At 38.9% G+C, this 20,825-nt stretch overlaps 1 protein-coding gene across 2 annotated transcripts; it reads right to left on the reverse strand.

The window, feature by feature from the left end:
* Nucleotides 1-1,491: 1,491 nt before the first annotated feature.
* Nucleotides 1,492-20,469, reverse strand: cc2d1b (coiled-coil and C2 domain containing 1B). Of its 2 annotated transcripts, none has more exons than XM_033651366.2 (26): nt 20,387-20,469; nt 19,977-20,100; nt 19,740-19,884; nt 17,218-17,321; nt 15,802-15,912; nt 15,147-15,290; nt 13,691-14,030; nt 12,854-12,972; nt 12,315-12,393; nt 11,912-11,995; nt 10,125-10,270; nt 9,703-9,775; nt 9,300-9,436; nt 9,089-9,218; nt 8,780-8,952; nt 8,049-8,174; nt 7,621-7,679; nt 7,270-7,386; nt 6,116-6,189; nt 5,756-5,814; nt 5,584-5,635; nt 5,216-5,315; nt 4,761-4,851; nt 4,502-4,624; nt 3,335-3,385; nt 1,492-3,156 (listed from the first exon to the last, which is right to left on the reverse strand). In XM_033651366.2, the coding sequence occupies exons 2-24, from the start codon at nt 20,037-20,039 to the stop codon at nt 4,505-4,507; spliced, it is 2,646 nt and encodes an 881-aa protein (XP_033507257.2). In that variant the 5' UTR covers nt 20,040-20,100; nt 20,387-20,469; the 3' UTR covers nt 1,492-3,156; nt 3,335-3,385; nt 4,502-4,504. The 2 variants fall into 2 exon arrangements, with proteins under 2 accessions (XP_033507257.2, XP_033507255.2); XM_033651364.2 differs by having other exon boundaries at nt 15,147-15,293.
* Between the last annotated feature and the right edge of the window lie 356 nt (nt 20,470-20,825).

Consider the following 20,825-nt stretch of genomic DNA (forward strand, 5'->3'; position numbering starts at 1 on the left):
GTCTTTATCAAAAAAACTGTAGTATATGTAAAATAAAAACTTATACAAAATTGAGTTGAGTGCTTAGTTGTTGTTTTTTACCTGAAAGAAAATACTTGACAATCAAAAATTAAAACCAGATATTTTTTAATTGGTACATTTTTAAGCAGGGTAGGCAAATTCAGTCTTCAATTAAAAACAAAATATAGCCATAATTCTGTTTTTGGGATTATTATTACAGAGATTATCATTTTGTAAATATAAACAACATGACATCATCGATCTTTGTAAACAAGTATGTTTAAACAGAAAATAAAATGATGGGTAACAGTGTTGTTAATATTTATGCCAATGTTTTATATTAACGCTGCATTGATTGATGATGTTTTTCCTCAAATGGAGAAACAAAGAAATGTTGTGACCACAGTAACGTAATAATGTTACAGACAGTTTTGAGGTAAACATGTTGGGAAATGTATTGATGTAGTTGACTCAGTGTGTTTGTTATGGCTTCTTGTGGAGCATTTTTCACAATGCTGCAGTTAAAACTTTAAAGGTTGAGTGTGAAGGATTTAGTGGCATCTAGTGGTGAGGTTGCAGAATGGCCCCATTTAGAGCCAGTGTTTGGTTTGTCCCTTCTGGGCTACTATAGAACACAATGGCTGACTCCATGGAAGCAGACCCGCTCCGTGTGCAGATATAAACAGCTTATTTTAAGGTAACAAATCTTATTTTCAGGTGATTATTAACAAATTAAAACATGTTTGTGAGATTATATTCCATGTTTGCCAATAGATGCCCCTAAATCCTATGCATGAAACCTTTGAAGGGTCAGTTCACTCAAATTATCACCACAGAAAACTTTAAACCTTTAACAGCATCGTATCTTTTCAGAAATGATCTGATTACCTTTATAACTCAAACCAGCAGCGTTCATTCAGGATTAAATCTTCAGTAGAAAGTTACTCCAATAAAACTACTTTACAGGACTTTATATTTATGAAAATGCATGTTAACAGACAAAACAGTCTCCCTGTGAGGTCAATTTAGTAGCTGTTCAAAACATTTGAACAGCGTTAATGTTCAAATTTCCATTTTTCCAGGCACTTTTAAGGATAAATTCTCCATGTTGGCTCAAAGCTGAGACTGAAAGTTAATTATTGTCCAACTATTTTTCCCTAGTTTCAATTTCCCAGGTCAAAAATCAGCTTTCCATCTCAACATTGCTGTTAGGTATTTCATTTTCCAAATCTCTGAGCAGCACAAAACATATTCAGTCTGCACTGCTTGATATCACAACAATAAATAAGAAAATATAAATTCTTATATAATTTAGGTGAACTGGCCCTTTAAAACAATGAAGGATTCAGGATCTGATGCATAGCTGTATAAGGTAGTTACCACATTTAAAGGATTCATCCGACACTTGGGGAAATACACTTGATCACTTTCTTATCCAGATTTTGATGAGAAGCATCAGGGGGTCATTAGCTTAGCTTAGCACAAAGACTGGAAGCGGGGGGAAACAGCAACAACAACAGAAGTCTTGTGAATTAATGAGCTTTAGAGATGAATTTTTGAACTTTGAGCTGTGCTAGCTGTTTCCCCTTGTTTCTAGTCTTAATGCTAAGCTAAGCTAATTGTGTCCTGGCTGTAGCTTCATAATAAAGACAGACACGAGAGTGGTATCAATCTTCTCATCGACCTTAGCAACAAAGCTAATACGTGTATTTTCCCAAAGGTCAAACTATTCCTTAAACTAAAATATGTACAGGATACTATCAAAGTTTACTCATCCAATCATGTTTACTTATAAATGACCTTTTAACCACCGTATGTGAATAATGTTTGCCTTTAAATAACATTAACATTTAGCTTCTTAAACTAAACTCAGTTGTGAGTCTGCACTGCTTTGTGCTATTAAGTGTAAACAACAAATAAATCTAACACACCTAAAGCCAAAGATATGTGAGTGTGCAGTTTAGTGACCACAGTTAGAGGACTTACTATTCAAAGTGAAAGGTGCCAAAAATCGGAGTGTGGTCTTTAAAATGATTACATAATCGTACCTTGTGTAGTATCATGATTTCTTGGCTTACTCCTTTAAAACATAATTGAGGGGTGCTGCTGCATCCGCCTGCGTTCTCACACTGAAAACCAGATGAGTTGTGAGGGGAAAAATAATTTAAAATAAAGTCCCGTCACATATTAAACTCTCCTGAGCTCTCATTTCATCGTAACAGGTTTGGCAGCTAAAGGGCGACTTCAAATATGCAGGATCTTACAGCAACAGTGATTACTTTGGTATTAGTGCATAGGTGCAGTTCTAGATACCAGAGCTGTAATAATATGAGGAATATGTACACATTCTTTGATATATTATCTAAAGTCATGCCGGGCAGCAGGATCAGGTTAGCTCGACACCGAGTCCCTTAGCAGAGACACACACTGCCGGACGTCCTCCAGGAGATGGAGTGATGCGCAAGGAGGCTTCTTGGGAAAAAAGAGTGCTTTTCACTACGCTAACGTGTCTCTTCCTCATGGTTTGGCTCCTCCCAGCAAAGTTGAAGAGCCAAAGCAGGCAAAAGAGAAACCCTTGGTTCCATAGCATCATGCTGAAGCGACTGTGCTACATGTGGAGGTGAGGCGTTTATATATATGCGTTTCCTCGCTCTAAGCTCCTCCAGAAGCCTCTTCTCTCCTCAAGTTGCATTTAAGGGATTGGAAGATTCTCCATGATCCGTGTCAAAGAGGACGTGTAAGTTAGCATAATGAAAAGCACCCAGTGATCATTGCCTGAATAGTTTTCTCTGATTCAAGGAGCCTTCACCTTGTTGCCCACAAGTCTGCCCCGCTGCATCACAAGCTTACATCTGCATCCCATCTGTGTGAATCACCAAACAAGAGAGCAACCCTGCCCTCCATTTAGACAACAAGTATTTGTCCATCAGCTGGTGTCATACTGAAGACAAATGGACCAGCTGACCTACCATAAACCAGCTCCCTGTCTCCTCCTGGTGGACCGCAGTGTGAAAGGGAGCTCTTGTGTCTTGCAAATGTGCAAAAGTTTTAACAAGTCAAAGACCCGTGTAGGTCTGAGTTGACTCTGAACAACAGACTGTCCTCTTCACATCCCAAACTCTATCCTCCGAGTGTTTATGATTGAGGGCCTTTAATCTGCAAGACAGAGAGGTTGTTATCGGTCAGGTGAATCAAATACACCCAGCTTCATATTTATCATACAGACATACGATCCTCTCATCTAACCCTCAGCAAGACAGTGAATGAGCTAATGTCCTTTTTCTAATATTTCACTTCATTCAGCTCAGTTCAGACACCAAAAGAAGAAAATTACCTTTTATCTTGTGAATCATCGTCAGTCTTTCAGCAGCATCTAAACAACAACCTTGGAGATAAAAAATAATTAACATCAGATGCTTTTACATAACTTTAGCTTTGTCTTTCGTGATAACAATGCTGCAAAAATATTATCACTGAATATAAGACCTGCATTCCAAAACCTATTTATGCCAGAAAAGGATTCAGTATGTCACAGTATGTCAAATGCAGTATGCCAGCAATACCAGGATGTCCATTTTCCAGTATACAAACATGTTTTTCTGACTATTCTGACCCACAATCCTCTGCACAGTGGAAGATACGTCATATCGACTGAGCTGCTGACAGCTGACAGACACCGAAATGACAGATAATGGCGCATTCATGTCTACAAACTATTTTTCTTTTTGTGACTTTTTTTTTAAGCAAGGTCAATGTTCAGCAACTATTGTTATGACGAAGTTGTATGTCTCAGCTGTATGCAACAGTATCTACTTTGTAAAAGCAGCTGCAGTACTTACTCAAAGTAAGAAAAAAACAAACAAAAAAAAAAACTAGAAGTACTACAAAGCAGCTGTATGCCTCCGTAAACGGGTCAATTTGCAGTAACAGTTTACATCTATGTGATTCCAGACTCATATGTCAGCCATGACAACAAATATGTATGCTGCTGCAAAGAAGCTACAAATTCTAAAACATGGATGCTTCACACACATCTTCCCCCTGGCAGCACAGAAGATTCACACTCAAGATTAGAGTCATCAATTCAGCATCTGTCCAGTTGTCTCCCATTCTGTTCCTGAGACATGATGTTAATTAATGGCCAGAAAAGTGATTTTGCAGAACATTATGATGTCACAGTGAAGCTGACCTCTGACCTGTTGGATATAAAATGTCATCACTTCACCATATTATCCTGTTAGACATTCGTACGGAAATTTTGTCATAATTACATATGAATTCTTGAGTTCAGTCCAGAAACAATGATCTTTGAACACCAAATTCTAATCAGTTCATCGTCGAGTCCAAGTGGACGTTTGTGCTAAATTTGAAAAAATTCTCTCAAGGCCTTCTTGAGCAATCATATTCACAAGAATGGGACGGACAAAACTTGAAACCAAAACGCCTCCAGCCACTGCTATCACCAGCATGGTGGCATAAAAAAACCCAGCGTTAATATTACCTGTTAAGGGTCGATCACCAGCCAGCGCTCGGTGCTCGTCTGCATGTCCTGCCCGCTCAGCGGCTCTCGCAGTCGGACCTTCACTTCAACACGACCACCTGTGGGTTTACGCCCATCCATCACCTGACACCAGAGACACAAGGTTTGAAGTTACCAATATTCATTCTGTCTGTCAACATCTTAGATAACAAGACTCATGTGCCTCCATCTCTCTTGACTAGCTTTGTTTTATGGTGTCCTTTTTTAAAATCTCACTCACCTCTACGATCTCCCTGATTTCACTCTGTGACTCCAGTTTTTCCAGCTTTACGAGGGCCGTCCCGATCGGCTTGTCGCTCCGCAGGAAGCCGCTGTGAGACGACACACAGCGACAGCATCACTGCCACAGTCTCAACACTAAACAGCACACAGCTGCTCAGACGTGAATGCAGTTCTGAGATCACTCACTGGCTTTCATCTGTTTACTTGTTAGTGTTTGTTGACCAGCTTGTACATAAAACTAAAAGTAGGAGTCCAAACTTTAAGAACCTTCCCCTGTGGTTTTACATGTTTTATAGCATTAAAGAAGCTTTGACTTTTGAGGTTTGAGCCACTCATTCCTAAAAAAAACACGGCACCACATCCGCTGATCTCATACTGCTGCTGTGGTCAATTACCAAACTGAAGACGAGAGAGGTCATCGTCCTGTATTGTGTGCAGCTGTCGGTGACTCACCCTTTGTGCAGCAGCTCCAGTTTGAGGCCTTTAGAGTTCACCACCCTCCTGAAGCCGCGGTGGTTACGGTTGATTGACAGGGTGAAGCTCTGGTTATATTCTGGTTTAAGAGAGGTCACAGATGAACAAATGCAGCCTTCTCCAGACACATACGATGTGAACTTCTTAATTCATTACTTAAAAAAATCTTTTGTAAACTAAATTTATAAAGTGGATGAATATCAAAAAAAAAGATCTTGTAAAGTCCCTACACTGAGAAACTTTCTGGATATAATGAGCTAGTATTGTTTCTCATTATTTTAAGACACTTAGTCTTTTTCTTGATACAAATATATGACCACAAATCTACAGCGAAGCATATGTCTCACCTGGGGAGTTAGTGTTCTTGATGACAGCTGTTTTGTGTTTCTGTGGCTGCTCCTGGTGGAAACAAAACACAAACCAAACACTTTAAGGAGAGAAGTCACCTGTTTAAACAATCTCAGCAGCCTGTGGTGGCTGTGAACATGGAAACGAGCTGCTGTAGTTCGAGTCTCTTACCGAGCTGGGGTAGGGGAAGTCAAACTTGACGTATGCATCCAGATCGTTTGTTTGAATCCCTGAAGGACAAATGGAGTGTATCACAAAGCATCAAGCAATGTTTAGATTATTTAGACCTTATAATCTTGATTGAATGTGAAGGTTTTAACAATAAATTGGTAAGAAAAAAAAAAAAAGGTCATAATGACATAAAGGTCACAGCAACCTCTATTTTAGACTCTCAAAGCAGGGCTTCAAACACAGAGAAGAATGAAGCATGAAAACCATCATCTAGAAGCCTCTAAAATTAAAGCTATAAAACACCATGTGGACTTGCTGTGCTGTATGTGAGGACTGATAGGTGAAGACTTCTGTTTTTACCACTAGGAGCAGGAAGATTCATCCCTTTCACGATAATAACAACCATGTCAGTGCTACTCAGGTCTGGAAATATCCTGAAAGGGAATGAAAGAAGAGGGGAAGACAGAATGTAAGTTAAAAAAAGAAGAGGAAAAAAGATTTATTGCTTTGGCTTCTAATTGACGCGCAAAAAAGGAAAAAAAGTTTGACAGTTACTTTAGGTTTGAGCAAAATATCAAGGCACATCTCAATTTATACATACCACCCCGGCACATTTCAGTGCACCACAGGGAATACAAACCGTGCTCTATAGTGAGGCTGTAATATATCAAACATACACACTGGCAATACATTCTACCTTTACATAGATAATCATGTTTAGTTACACATTTGTCATACACTGTAGCATAATGCATATATTTTTATATACTTCTTTTATTATATTTTTGTATAATTCCTTTATGCTTATAGAAAAGCAACTGTTTAATACTAATTAATACATTTAAAGGTTTATCAGACGGCAGATCACTGAACAATGGTTTGTAATCCTCATGGTCAGGATTTTACAACTCTGTAAAGTTTTTACAGTGGCAAATATTTTATTTTTTCTGGCAATGATCATGAGGTATGCAATAGAAAAATGGTGTTCACGTTGCAAAGTCATCTGCCAGGAATATACACTTGCTTGTAACTGACTAGCCAACGCAGCACATGAAGGGTAACAGCAGCAATGTGGGGCTGCTGTCAGTCTGAACGTCACAGCCTCATTCAGGTAGAAGTTTGCAGAGATGTTGAATTGAACTGAATTATACTGAGAGAGGTTTTTGACTTTTTGCCCAGCCTTTTACAAACATGAGAGGAAGATTATTAGAAACTACAACACCGCCACTAATGAGACCTTAAACATATAGTCAAACTGACACCTCTCCTAACATTATAATTTAATTAAAACTGCATTACATTGTTGCAGACATGTACCTAATAAAGTGACCAGGGTGTGTATATATTTCAACATTTTCATTATTTAAACAAAGCATCTTTTACTTTAACCCAGGCACTGCCAGTTTCTATATTTTTTTTTACTTTTATAACTAATAAAACAGAATTTGTTGGAATAATAAAAAATAAAAAAAATGTATGAAACTTTAGTTGAACTTTTGCAGCGCAAAACCGACCTGACAGTGTGAAACGATCTCTCCTCAAAGTGATGTTTCGGAGGAGGCAGACCTCTCGACTGCGCCAGCTTCAAAATTTCCAGACTCTTCTTACATCTCTCCGCCATCTTCTCAAACCTGAAGAGCATGCACGCATCAGCACATCATGCTGTTATTGACTGTATATTTTATCATCTAAATATTCAGGTATACAATCAAAGACACAAAAATTCAGACAAGAAATATAATTATTTAATCATATTTTCTATATTTGATCTAAATAGATAATCAGATTTATTAATTGATGAATAAAGTCTGGCATTATAACTGAGTTTGGAGCTTGTGTGTATTGTTCTGACACAGGAAGCTTACTTTGTTGTTTCCGTGATGTTCCCCAGGTGTGTGAACTGCTTGGAGTGAGTCATGCATTTCTAAAAAGGATGAAGAGGAAGACGAAATCTCAGACATCTCAAGGAAAATGTTCATCTTCACAGCAATAACAAGAACAGTGTAGAACAACCAGACTGGGAATAGAAACACAAATGCTTTTTTGGCATCAGAATTCATTTGGAAACTTATATATATGTTGGATTCTAGAGAACGTTTTTCCAAGGCCATCGGATTTCTGAACATCAAGAACAAACAAGAAGTTTACTCGTATGATTAAAATGTTATCGTAAAGAGAAAAAAAAATATTGAAATGCATTCATTTAAAACTAATTAAGGAGATATACCAATAAAAACTTTAATTAAGAACAGTGAACACGACAACATGATAATCTGTAGCCCTGCAGTTTTACCTCGTACTGCTCTTTGAGGATCTTGGCCAGTTGTGCGTAAAGCTGCTCTGCTTTCTCTGAGATCTGCACGTCACTGTGATGAACCAGAATGAAGTCGTCATCTTCGTCACCAGGGGGCGAAGGCACCTACGGGGAACAGCACAGAGAGCATCAACCACAGTAGGCCTCCATGAGCTCTATTATTTCTTAATTCCGTGCCTCCTTGTCTCCTCTTCCTCCGTCTTCCTGCCTGTGACCAAGCGCACCATCTTGTGTGCAAGTTTTCCTAAAATGCATCTCAAGGAAATAAACGAAGTGAGAGGAGGCTTAGCAGAGAAGGTATGAGAGAAGGTGCAAAGGTGTATCCATTGCAGAAGTCTTTTTGGCACTTGTGACATACAAGGCTGAGCTCAGACTACAGGAGTTTTAAAATCCTAACTGATTTTGAAATCGGGTTGCATCAAGCACATGAAGACACACAAAATTTGAAAATAATGGTGCATCACATTACAGGACAAGAGGCATCAATCAATCTCTGAATATATTTTTTTAAATCACTTTCTTCTCATCAAGTTCAAAGTACGTTGTTCTATAAAAAACTTGACATATTCTAGGGCTACAACATTAATCAGAAAAAAATCTAATTTCTCACAAGCAAGATGTTGCCATTTTAACACAAACAGTTCCTTCCACAAGGTAAAGAACCTCAATAAATAAAGCTGTGACACAGAGTGAATCACCCGTCTGCTCACCGTGCTGATGTCCACAGACTTGCCGCTGCGCGCTGCCTCGATCATGGGTTCGAAGCCCTTGGCGGTGCGGAGGAAGATCTTGGCCTGCTCCATGTCGTTCTTCTGCTTTGCCTGCAGAGCCGCCTTCATGTACTGCTTCTTCCTGCCCTCCAGAAACTCCAGTTGCTGAACCGCTGCAGGACGAAGAATGTCAGAAAGTAAACAGACTGTAAACAACTATGTACTTAAAGGGTTATCTCTCTCTTTAATTGTCACAGAAATGAAATAGTGTTGGGGTTTTAGATGACATGCATCCTTTTAGGGACTGACCTGTTGGTGAGAGTCCTTCTCTGGCAGATGTCCTGTCAGGTGAGGCTGACGGAGACCTTTTCCTTCCTTGACCTGGGGTGGGGACATCCAACGTGATCTTCTTTGGCTCTTCTGGAACAGCAGGCTTCAACTGCAACAAACACAAAACAGGGTATCAACAATTTATCCACTAATACGTATAAAACATTATAATGTGCAGCTGATAACCAACCTCCTCCTCCTTTTCATCTTCTTCCTCATCTGCTACTTCGGTAGCATCAGTGGAGGCGAGCTTATCGGCTGCCTGCAGAGCAGCAATGAGTCCCTGCTCAGCCCCCGTAGCTTTCAGGCCTGGGATTGGAGGAAAACCTGAGAAACATAAGCAAATTTGTCATTCTGACTGGCATCACATATCTTAAACACCACATTCTAGTTTTACTCTCTCTGTCAAGTACAAAAACATGTCCTTATGTAGCTGATACAGACTCACTGAAGGCTTTCACAGTGACACAGTTCACAGTAGCACCCCAGGACAACAGACCCAGAATGGCAATTCAAATCCAATTTTACGGAGCTAAATGTGACTTGGAAATTACACCGTCAACTCAAAAACATGAATGACAAAAGAGTCTTACCAGGGGGCACCGGCAGCTCCTCAAAGTTGACCGCTTTTCCTGCTTTGTGAGCTCGGATGGCACTCTGGTATTGCTGCAGAAGGAGAGAGGTGAAATATTATTTCACAGCTCAGCTTATGCTGATGTGATGCTGTAAGGGAAGAATGTGTTGCTGTAAAGTACAAAAAATGTTATTGAGAATAGTGCCATTATTGTCAGTAGTTTTACTGTTGTCATGCTGTCTTTAAAATAACTGGCTATACACTATATAGAAGAACTAACTGAAAAAAGGAGCTGTAAGCTTATAATGTTTCAGCTTCATTCTATTATGACACCTGTAACTGAAACATAATCATGTAGAAAGATGAAGCCTGACAACAGTTTTAGCAGAAGAGTTCTGTAAAGGTAGATACAGACATCGGAAGGAGTCTTTTGTCTTATACCTTGGCGATACGGTCGTGCATTCGGGCCTTGCGATCATCTCCACTGGCTTTGGCCTGATTGGACGCCTCCACATACTTGGCTCGTCTCTGCTCCAGAGCCTCCAACACATCTTTGGGAGCTGCAGGGGCTGATGGGGGTGCAGCGGCTGAGGGAGAGAGGCCACAGCATTTACAAAGAGTTTCTAGATACGTGTTTTTTTGTTCTTTTATTGTGAGATTTTACCTCAAAGCTAATATTATTAAACAAGATTATGAGTCTACAGCCACACTGTGAGGCAGTTTTAGGAGACATCAGAGGTCTCATTACAGAAATGTCCTGCATCTGAATCCTATCTAATGTCTGTTTAGGATAGCATTTAGGATTATGGGTATTACAGAAACAGATTTTCCAATTGCATCTTAAAATAGGATTTCAATGTTACAGAACTGTCCTAACTTAGAATTTCCCAAGTTAGTAATCCTGAATTAGGAAGACATACATCCTGTCCTACATTCACAATAACTGCCAAAATGGCAGCAGCACTGTTATCAGGTCTGTATGACAAAGACAATTAAGATGGGGAACAACATGAACACCAAAATATAATATCTGAAAGACAACTCAAACCCATTACACTTTAAATTTCTCAGACCATGTATATCAACTGCAGATTAGTGCCTCCAACTCCTCTTAACTAAAATTGAATGCAACTTTTTTTGTCCACGACAGTAAGCCAGCTGACCAGTGACAAGTGAGAGCCGTCAATATGATGTCTTGTCCGTCTCAAGGAGCCTACCGCCGGTACATTCTAATCAAAGATACAGGCATGACAGGACGAGTGCTGATTAAAAAAAAATCTAATTTACAGTTATAGTTAGGATTTCTCAAGTTGACATAAGATGTCTAAGACATGATGGGACATGCCCATGAGTTTAGGAATTGCTTCTGTGATAGGAAGACAGGTTTTTTTTTTTCGATCTTTAAAACTTAAGTTAAGATAGGACAGGCAGTTAGGATATTTATTTAATGAGGACCCACAGCTTTAAGCTAAATGCTAAATGCTTAAATGACAATGCTAACATGCTGACGTTTAGTAGGTAGAAATATATCCTGTTCATCATCTTAGTTTAATTTGCTGGCATGCTAATATTTGCTAATTAGCACTCAACACTAAGTACAGCTGAGGCTGATGGGAGTGTCAGTAGTTTTGCAGATATTTAATCAGACACCAAAGTACTCAACAAATTGAAATTTTGACCTGGTGACTGCACTCAATGACATATCAGGGGATCACCAAATTCAGTAGAATTTATCCTCATGAGACCTTGACTATCTGTACCAATTTTCATGGCATAGTGGTGGAGGAACCAACAGTGCCATCCCTCGTGGCGTGCTGCTGAAGTGGGGTACTGTTTTAAATGTTTCAATACTTATGCCTGATAAATGGCAGGTACTGAAGTTATATATATATATTTTTAATACTTCTTCTACAAAATCCTTTCATCATTTAACAAAATAAGTTAAACCTCTAGATGCATCAGTGCTGTCTTAACACAATGCGCTGTTCAAGAAGTTTGCCAAATAAAATCAGAAAGTATTTGACTGAAGAAATATATACAGAGCTGTGAAGGTTATTTGGTTGGTCGTCAAAAAGTATCAATGTTTGACATTAGCTGGTTGATATGAATTATGTTAAGAGAAATAAGGGAGAATTGGAAACACAACTGCATGACTGGTCAAAAAGAAGCTTGTGCCACCACAACAGCACAAGTGAAGTACAGTTACAGAATGTTGAAATTATTAATACCTGGAGCTGCTGCAACCGGTTGGGTGACTTCTACGTTTTGCCCAGCAGTAGGTTCCTTCACTGGAGCAGAGCCTCCTCCTGGACCTAAAACAAAACAACATTTTGAACATACAGAAGCAGATATAGCAGGTTTCTGTCCGGTAAAATCCATCCTTCCATAATCTGAAACTTCAGGGCTATGAGGAGGGGTGGGGGCTGGAGCTGATTCCAGCTGACACTGGGCATTGGACTCAAAGAGTGGGAGTAAGAAGCCAAATCAGCAAAACTTTGTCTTTTCCTTGTCCTCTTCTGACTCTGATATTTCCCCCTTAACCTTTCATTCCTCCATGTTTTAAAAAGAACTGTATAAAATGAGTTTGTTGTGTGTGATACACTTATTTCCTGTTATAGCAGCATTCCTCACCCTGTCCTGGAGATGGAGGAAGGCCACTTAGGTCGACTGCTTGTCCTTTTTCCAACGCCTCAATCACAGCATCGAACCTCTGCACCAAAAATACAACAAACCACCAACTCTGTCAAACATAATGATGGTCTTTGTCTTCTTCCAAATTGTTGGCATGTTTCACATACTTTAGAGGGAAATCGTCCAGTCAGAATATGCAGCAAGAGACTCCGACAGCTCAAATAGTTATGTGTAACTGCATGTTAGCAAATTAACTTTAAATATATATTTGTTTTTAAATCGGAGACATTAAAAATTTCTAAATTGGTTCATGTGTTTCAAAATTTGTCATGGTTCTTCTATTCGTCATCATTAATTTCCTGACACTGTGTTAAAATCATAGTATTCAGTAAGAATACCAATGCTGGCACACAACAGAGAAACCTGTTTGTAGGAGATTCAAATTTATATAAAACACAACGCTGTTGTTACAGATTTTGTACAGGGGCCTCTGTCTTGGTTTAAAAGCAGACATTTGTGGTTGTCCTCTTTGTACTCACCTTGCTGGTCTTGAAGTAAAGCCTAGCTTGATCCAGATCTCCCTGCTTCTTGGCCCTCAGTGCTGCCATCTTGTATTCTTTCTGCCTCTCCAAAAGCAAAGTCTTGGTTGCCTCGTTGGCTGTAGATCACGCGGACAGAAACACACAACAATTACCACAGTGAAAGGCCACATTCATCACTTATTGAGAAGCTAGAAGACACCCTCTGTGCGTCGACAATTTAATATACCTGCCACTGGGAAAAGAAAAAAAAAAAAAATCAGATTGGTACTAAAAAAGAATTTCACATGCAATCTGGTAATGTGTTACCATTACCGATAAATATGAGGAGGCCTAGAATTTACATTGCCTGTGACTTAATTCCTATAACAGTGTGTCAGTGTGTTATACGCAGAGTGTTGGAATACAGAATAAGAAATCAAATTATAGATTAAAGTATCTAATGAAGTTTATTTGTGGATTATTAAGCTTAACAACCCCATCATCTAACCAACTGGTCTCAAATTTAGGGCCAAAAAATATTTATATTTAATATTTATTTATCTGTAACTTTTAGATTTTATTTGATTTTTTTGTTTGTTTTTCTTACTACTTATTTATCATTATTAATATCAATTTTAACAATTATAATATTTTTAATTTTTTTTTTCTCACCTACAAGCTTTGTTATACTGAATTTATTGATACACGCATGTAATTGTTAATTTCTGTTTGATTACTATAAAGTACACAGGGATGGGGCTCTCTTGGTGCAGAAACGCACGCGGCAGGGTTTTATTTTGTTGATCTAACCCAATTTCATAATCAATGTAACTGTACAATCCAAATCACACAGACCATCTGTTGGACTGGTCTGAGGCTGGTCGGCAGGCTCCTCTGTTGGCTCCTCTGGAGATGGGATGGTGCTCAGAGTGGGCGGGGTGGTGGGGGCCAACTGCTCCTCTTCACCGCCAGGGGTGATGATCTCTGGTACAGCAGGCGGTGGCGTTGTGGCCTCTGACTCCCCCTGCTGATCTGAAGGAGTGGGTTCAGGAGGTGAGGGAACAGGGGGAGCAGGTCGAGGGGGAACAGCAGGACGAGGCGCGGCACTTGGGGCTCCAGTGGCAACAGGAGGGGGGATCCCTGCCTCGTCCACAGATCTCCCTTTTTTAACAGCAGCTAACATTGACTCCAGATTCTGCAGAGAGCAAAATGAACAGTCAGTATCATCTGCACCTGCATGACTGCAGTCCAGTGATTTCAGGCACAAATTATAAACTATATAACAAGACAATAAGTACATATCATAAATTATTGGCCCTGAGAACTGATTTAAAAGATGACAAACAGCAAAATGTCGTCCTTAAGGGAGCTGAACAATGTGATCAGACATGTAAATACCTAAAGATTGTAAGAATCTGTAGCTGTTGGGCATGTTTAGTGTTGTTGCTCACTGATTTAAAGAAGAGGCCTTCACTAAGGAATTGTTTTCAGCTGAAATACTGCTTTGATTTTTTTCTCTTAAAATATAAAACGTATGTTTGGAAATTGAATAGCAGTAGACCATTAAAATAACTGGTAATAAAATAAAAACTTGAAAAGCTTCTCAACACAGAGGTACTACACTTATGTCTGTGCTACGTGAAACAGTGAAACGCTGATTATCATATTAAATGTTGTGACATTTCCAGCTGACATTTTTTAGTATTTGAAGTTTGATTTTGTAAATGTTCCTTATTCATAATTAATAAAACACATGGTTACCAATTTCTAGCAAGGCTTTAATAAGGGTTCTTAAGTTGTAATTAATGGCTTTATAATTGGTTAGTTAATAATTTACTGATGCTTTTATAGATTCATTAAAAGGCATTGATGAGCTAAACATTTGGGTTGTAAAAAAATCATTTATGAACACCTTATTAACATTTAAAACTGCAGACTTGATTATTATTTAAACCTTTTATTAATAACATTAACATTTGTAAGTACAGACTTGACAGCTTATTAGAGAGTGAGAGACCCATGGAGCATTTATGAATGGATTATATCATTTAGAACTTTAACCCTTTATTACCAAACAGGCAGGATATTTCACATTTTAACTGATCTCAAAGCATTGGTAAAGTATTTATTCACCATACTAAAGACACTGGTTACAGGTTAAGATCCTTTTATAAATGGTGCCAACAATTCAATCCATTTCAAAATCCCATCCCATATTTTAACTATGACAGACAATAGTTCATAATTAAAACACTGCTGTGACTCTGCACCTTGATCATATATCTTGTCACGAGCTGGTAGTTTCACTCACCTTCAGGCCACGCTCATATCTCCGGGCTTTGGAGGTCTCCCCTGCAGTTTTAGCATTTTGTAAGGCCGTCTTGTACATGACAATTCTCTCCTCCAGTGTATGCTGAAGAGTGCCAGGAGCTGCAGAGGGGACCTTTACTTCCGGCTGCTTTACCATAACAACATACAGATACTGTCAACATTATCAGAAAACAGCTGGTGAATCTACGCTGTAAGAAATTACTCAGAACTGTGGGTTGAGAAAGTATTTGTCACAGATAAATAATGGGAGGAAAAATGCTGCAGTTTCAACAGATCTATATCTCACCTTTGATCACTGGTTTAAAAACTAGTCACACAAACTACTTCAAGGAGACCCAGACACAGGTGAGATAGGTGTCAGGAAATGTGTTTACAGAAATGCAGAAACTTACCAGAAAGATTCAACCAGTCATGTTATTAAGTAAATGACTATTGTTAGGAGATGTGACTATACTATAAAAAGATCTGAGGTGATTTAAGACTAAAACCACCAGCTAAATTTGTAAACCAGCAGCAGGCAATGAGGACAAATACAACTACCCTTTCCTGTTACTGGCAATAGCTAAAATTCTTATTCTTATTTTGGTGGCTGGTGAGTCAATTACAATGCTGACAGCAAGTAACATGTTGTGTACCTGCGGAGGTGGCGACTCTGGTGTTTCAGCTTGAGAAGATTCAGCAGTGGCGGAGGATGTGGAGGAAACATCCTCAGCTTCCTCCTCACCCACCACTTCCTGTAGCTCTGCCTGATGGGGAAAAAATACAGCAACCAATCAACAGCCAGCTTTGACTGTTCTTACACAAGGCTCAATAGAGGCACAGCGTGTGAGATAAGTTTTCCGTAAAACAGGCAGTTGTTTGACAAACGAAAGCTCTGCAAACCAAAATGTGCATGTGTAATGAAGGCCCTACAAATCAATAAATAAAAAACAATAAACAACATACTTAAATTAAAATGCATGGCAACATACCAACCAGGTCATGTTTCGTTTTGTTCCTTCTCTTTTCGGTCATTGCCTGTGCCAGTAATGAAGTGCACCTCTGATGGTTATTACGAGTACACCTGCACCTGTCCAGCTCAACTCTGCACTGCAGAAAAACTGGTTTCTGCTCCAGTTGTTTAACTAGGCTTGAAGGAGGATCAGTAGCTGGAGAAATTACCCCAAATCTTTGTAGGAATATTATCTTTGTGGCTACAAAAATCAGCCAATCACCTTAAAAACACAGTATATCTAGAATTTAAGGGACTCAGAAAATAAAATGTGCTACTGCTTTTATCTTTTGTAGGCTTGACTACTATAACATCTGTCTTTACAAGTCTCAGCAACAACTTGATCAGACAGCTTCTTCAGAACGCCGTAACAAGAGTCCTCACTTATATCAACAAAGTGGAAAACATCCATTCATTTCTTTGCACTGGTCTCCTCCACCACACAATCATAAACTGAACATGTTGACACTAGTATTGCTCTGAGGATTATTGTATTTACATTCTTGAACGAAACACTGCAGAGGCAAATTCATCAGGGAAGTGTTCTGCATAACAAACACACTAAGACATGATATTCTCATTGTGTGGAGCTTGGTGGTTGTTCATGCATTTGCAACAAGGTATGTGTGTCAAGCCTGTGTATGTGCGTGGTTGTGAATATACAACAGAGTGAAAAAAATTGAATTTCCTCTTCAGGGATTACTAGAATACGCCTACCTTGTTTCCTTCCTTCCTTCCTTCCTTGCTTTTAGCCACTAAAATACCAGTTAAAAATAATAATAAATCATTTGATATGAAGTGCCTTTCATGTGACCCAAGAGACTAAAACAATAAAAACCCTGGCTAAAAAGATACACAGTGATCGTCTACATTTGTCACAGGACTGACACATTTAGGATTCCTAGTGTTTGAAGGCAACAAGACATTTAAACCATGTGGCTGACGGCCAAAAGGAACCAAAAGAAATACAGTTTTCTTTTGTCTGATAAATGGACTCTCAAAATCTAAGCAGCCACAAACTCTGGCATGAGAGCAGTTCTAAATATACAGTAACACCAACCAATAGATCTTCATCGTCCTCCAGGTTACTGTCATCTTCATCATCATCCACATCTCTCATACACTCATCTGCCATTTTTGCGATGTCTTCCATGGGCAGCGGGCCTATGACACAAACATGATGCCATGTATCCAGCTGGGTTTGTATTTGAGATTATCAACACATATTACATGATAGAGCAGTAATAACGTAGATGTCAGCAGGGTCTATCTATAACTACCATAACCATTCTGCCAAGATAATAAATATGGAGAAGTGTTTCTTTGCCATATTGTTTTTACCAACTTAGATGTATCCAATCATGCTATGTGGCCATTTGAATAAAAATAATGTGTCCACATACACGCTTCTAACTGTACCTGTACTTCCCAATGGACTCAAAATACTATTATTTGTAGTGTTGATGTTAATGTTAATTCTTCTGTACCAGTCAAAGAGCCAATTTGGGCTCAAAACATCATACTTTTTTATTGGAGTAAAGAAAAAGAAGATTAAAAGGAGCAGATAACAGTGTAATAAGTCCTTTAGGAGACAGAAATCAGTGAGCACGTTTACATGCGCACAATAATCAGATAACTGGGAATAATCAGGTAATGGTAATAATCCAATTTGACGTGTTTACATGCACTTCAATAATCTGATCATCAGAAAAACCTGGTTTACATGATTCAGTCCTTCAGTTGGATTTCTCCCCAAGTACATGACATAAAACTCAAACTTCCTGTTACAGTAGGTACTCATATCCTTGAAAAACCTCGAAAAGTACCTACGCAAGTCATATATTTGCAGAATAAAGCACTCATCATGCCGACAGCTTATATTCTTACAGTACTGTTTGTTTTTATCATTAACAAATACATGTGAGAGCATTCTAATGTGTAGTTTATCAATGTGGAGCCAATTTTACATACTTTGGGTACATTTGTAGTAAAAGTACTGCAAAGTGCAATATACAAGTGTATTGTATATAAACTTGTCACACAAAGTGCATAACATATAACATAACATATAAGTAAGATAAAATAAAAGTGACAATTTAAACACTGAGAATATAAAAATATATTATTTTATGTAAAATCTTTATCTGAAAGGAAACAAAAGCTGTCAGATTAACGTAGTGGAGTAGAAAGTACAATATTTCCCTCTAAAATGTAGTGGAGTGGGAGCATAAAATAGAAACCAGATTAAAGGGTATACATGCACCGAATAATCTGACTATTGGGGAAAAAACTAGGTGTGTTTATCTGATTTCTCATAATCAGATAATGGCTTTTATTTGATAAAGCCTATCGGATTATGCTGTTTACATGACCACTTGAATAATCAGGTAACTCCAGATATCAGATAATGAACGGTTTATTAGTGTGCATGTAACCTCACTCATTGTTTGGAGATGGTCTTTCCTGTTTCAACATGACCATAACCCCAGTGCACAAAGAGAGATCCATGAGGAAATGGTTTTTCAAGCTTGGTGCAGAAGAACTTGATTGGCCTGTAGAGACTCTCGACCTCAACCCCATTAAAATCATTGAGATGAACTGAAATGTCGACTGTGAGTCAGACCAGTGCACAACTTCTTTGTCTTCTCTGCTGTTGTGAATAAATGGAAGCAAATCCCTGGAGCATGGTTCGGAAATGCCATCCCAGTAGAGGGGTGATAGAGCATATGGGTGAACAGTTCTAGCCTAATAATCAATGAGAAAATCCTAGATGTATGGAATGAGTTAGAGGGCTGGATCACACTAGTAATGCTCAGTTGTCCACACACTTTTGATACTATAGTAGATGTACTAGAATAAATCAACCAAGCTGTTATGTTGGCCAATAGTAGCTTTTTGCAAATATAGCAGTATTAGCAATATGTCAGCTGCTAATTCATGATATGTTTTAGGATCACCAATCTGTAGTTTGTCCACCAGAGACTAATGTTTATTTTTTTAACTGTAAAATGTCCTGCCAAATAAATGTCTTAGTCACAATTATTAAATGTCCAGTGTGTAGAATTCAGGGCCAACAATTGACAGAAATGGACAATAATATTCATAAATATGTATGTAGTTTATAATCACCTGAAAATACAAACTATTGCGTTTTCATTACCTAAGAATAAGCCATTTATATCTGTATACGGAGTGGATCCTCTGCCACAGAGACCGACATGTTGTTACACAGTTGCCATTCGCGTTTTCGTGTCAGCAGCCGTAGTTCTCCGACACGCTTGGCACACAGGAGAAGTTTTGGCTCTGCAACCTTACCGCTAGATGTCAGTAAATTCTACACACTAGACCTTTAAATAAGCAAATTTAAGGGAACTTATCATTATCAGATTTTTTAAAACTCTTTAATCTTATAATTGGTGTCTGCCTCAAACATCCAGGTATCAGTCAGGCTGTAGTTCTGACACCAGGCATGGGGACAACACAAAATACAAGGGAAAAGCCCCTCAGAGCTATAAGCAAATATTAGTGTAATCATGACCAATAATATTAACTGGTTACAGCAGTATACATCACAGCACTCACTTTTCCCCTTAGGTTTGGCTCTTTCTCCAGCAGCAGCTTTATTTCCAGTGATAGCAGCAAGTTCAGCCTCCAGGTCAGGGTCGTCCAAATCCCCCTCCATCCCCATCATCATCTGCTCAGGGTCCAGGTCTACAAACAGACCCATCTGAAACCAGGAAGTAAAAGATAACACCATGACAGCTACTGTCCAGGGAAAACGTCACATAAAACATCTGTGCCGGTTGTTGTTGTTGTTACCTGCTTGGCAGCAGCAGCGCCCTGGCCTCTGGGCTGCGGAGCTCTCTTCTTCTTCCCAAACATGTTGTTGTTGTTGTTGTTGTTGTGGCTTGTTGTTTAACAAGCGACACTCCAGCGATACAAACTACAAACACATAAAAACAATCGGTTTCCTGTTGTATAATGTCATCAGTCTGTGCGCAGCGGTTAAAATCATGTGAGCGGTTGTCAGGTGGCTCCCAGACAGAGTGAGTGGCAACGAGCTGCCCAACTGACGGTTATGTTAGCCGAACGGCTAGCTGCTAGCTAACCATGTTTGTCGCCTCTAACTCGGAAAGTTTGTTTAAGAGAAAGAAGACGACTGTTTGTGCCGCTGTAAGCAACATTTAAGTAGAGTTCTGCCCAGGTTTATATAACGTGAGTGTGTTTACCTGCTCGTTCAGCACTTCATCAGGTAGTTTTCAGAGGAACAGTTTCATTTCTGTGGTTTGACATGGTAATGGGTTAGTGTGAGTACGCATGCGCAGAGCGAGGGAGCGTCCAGGGCTAATTTTAAAGGTGCAGCCCTGACATGACCTGACTCCTGATAGACTGGATAAATAATGCACAAATAAATCTGTTAGGCAAGTAAGAAATGAATCTGCAACTGTGTTATAAGTTACATTGTTATAATTTCATCTTTTACAGTTATCTCATGATTTAAGTTTCATCAGCATCTGCATGGGAAACACCAGAAATCTGTACAATGACTTTCCTGTGCCAAGACACTCAAAAACATAGCAAACTAAGCATTTAAATATACTATATACAAATGTGTGTAATTGATATATGATAAACGTCTTTCTTTTTTTTTAAAAATGTATATACAAT

This window comes from Epinephelus lanceolatus, chromosome 12, assembly GCF_041903045.1.
Source record: "Epinephelus lanceolatus isolate andai-2023 chromosome 12, ASM4190304v1, whole genome shotgun sequence".
In the NCBI taxonomy this organism is placed as follows: domain Eukaryota; kingdom Metazoa; phylum Chordata; class Actinopteri; order Perciformes; family Serranidae; genus Epinephelus; species Epinephelus lanceolatus.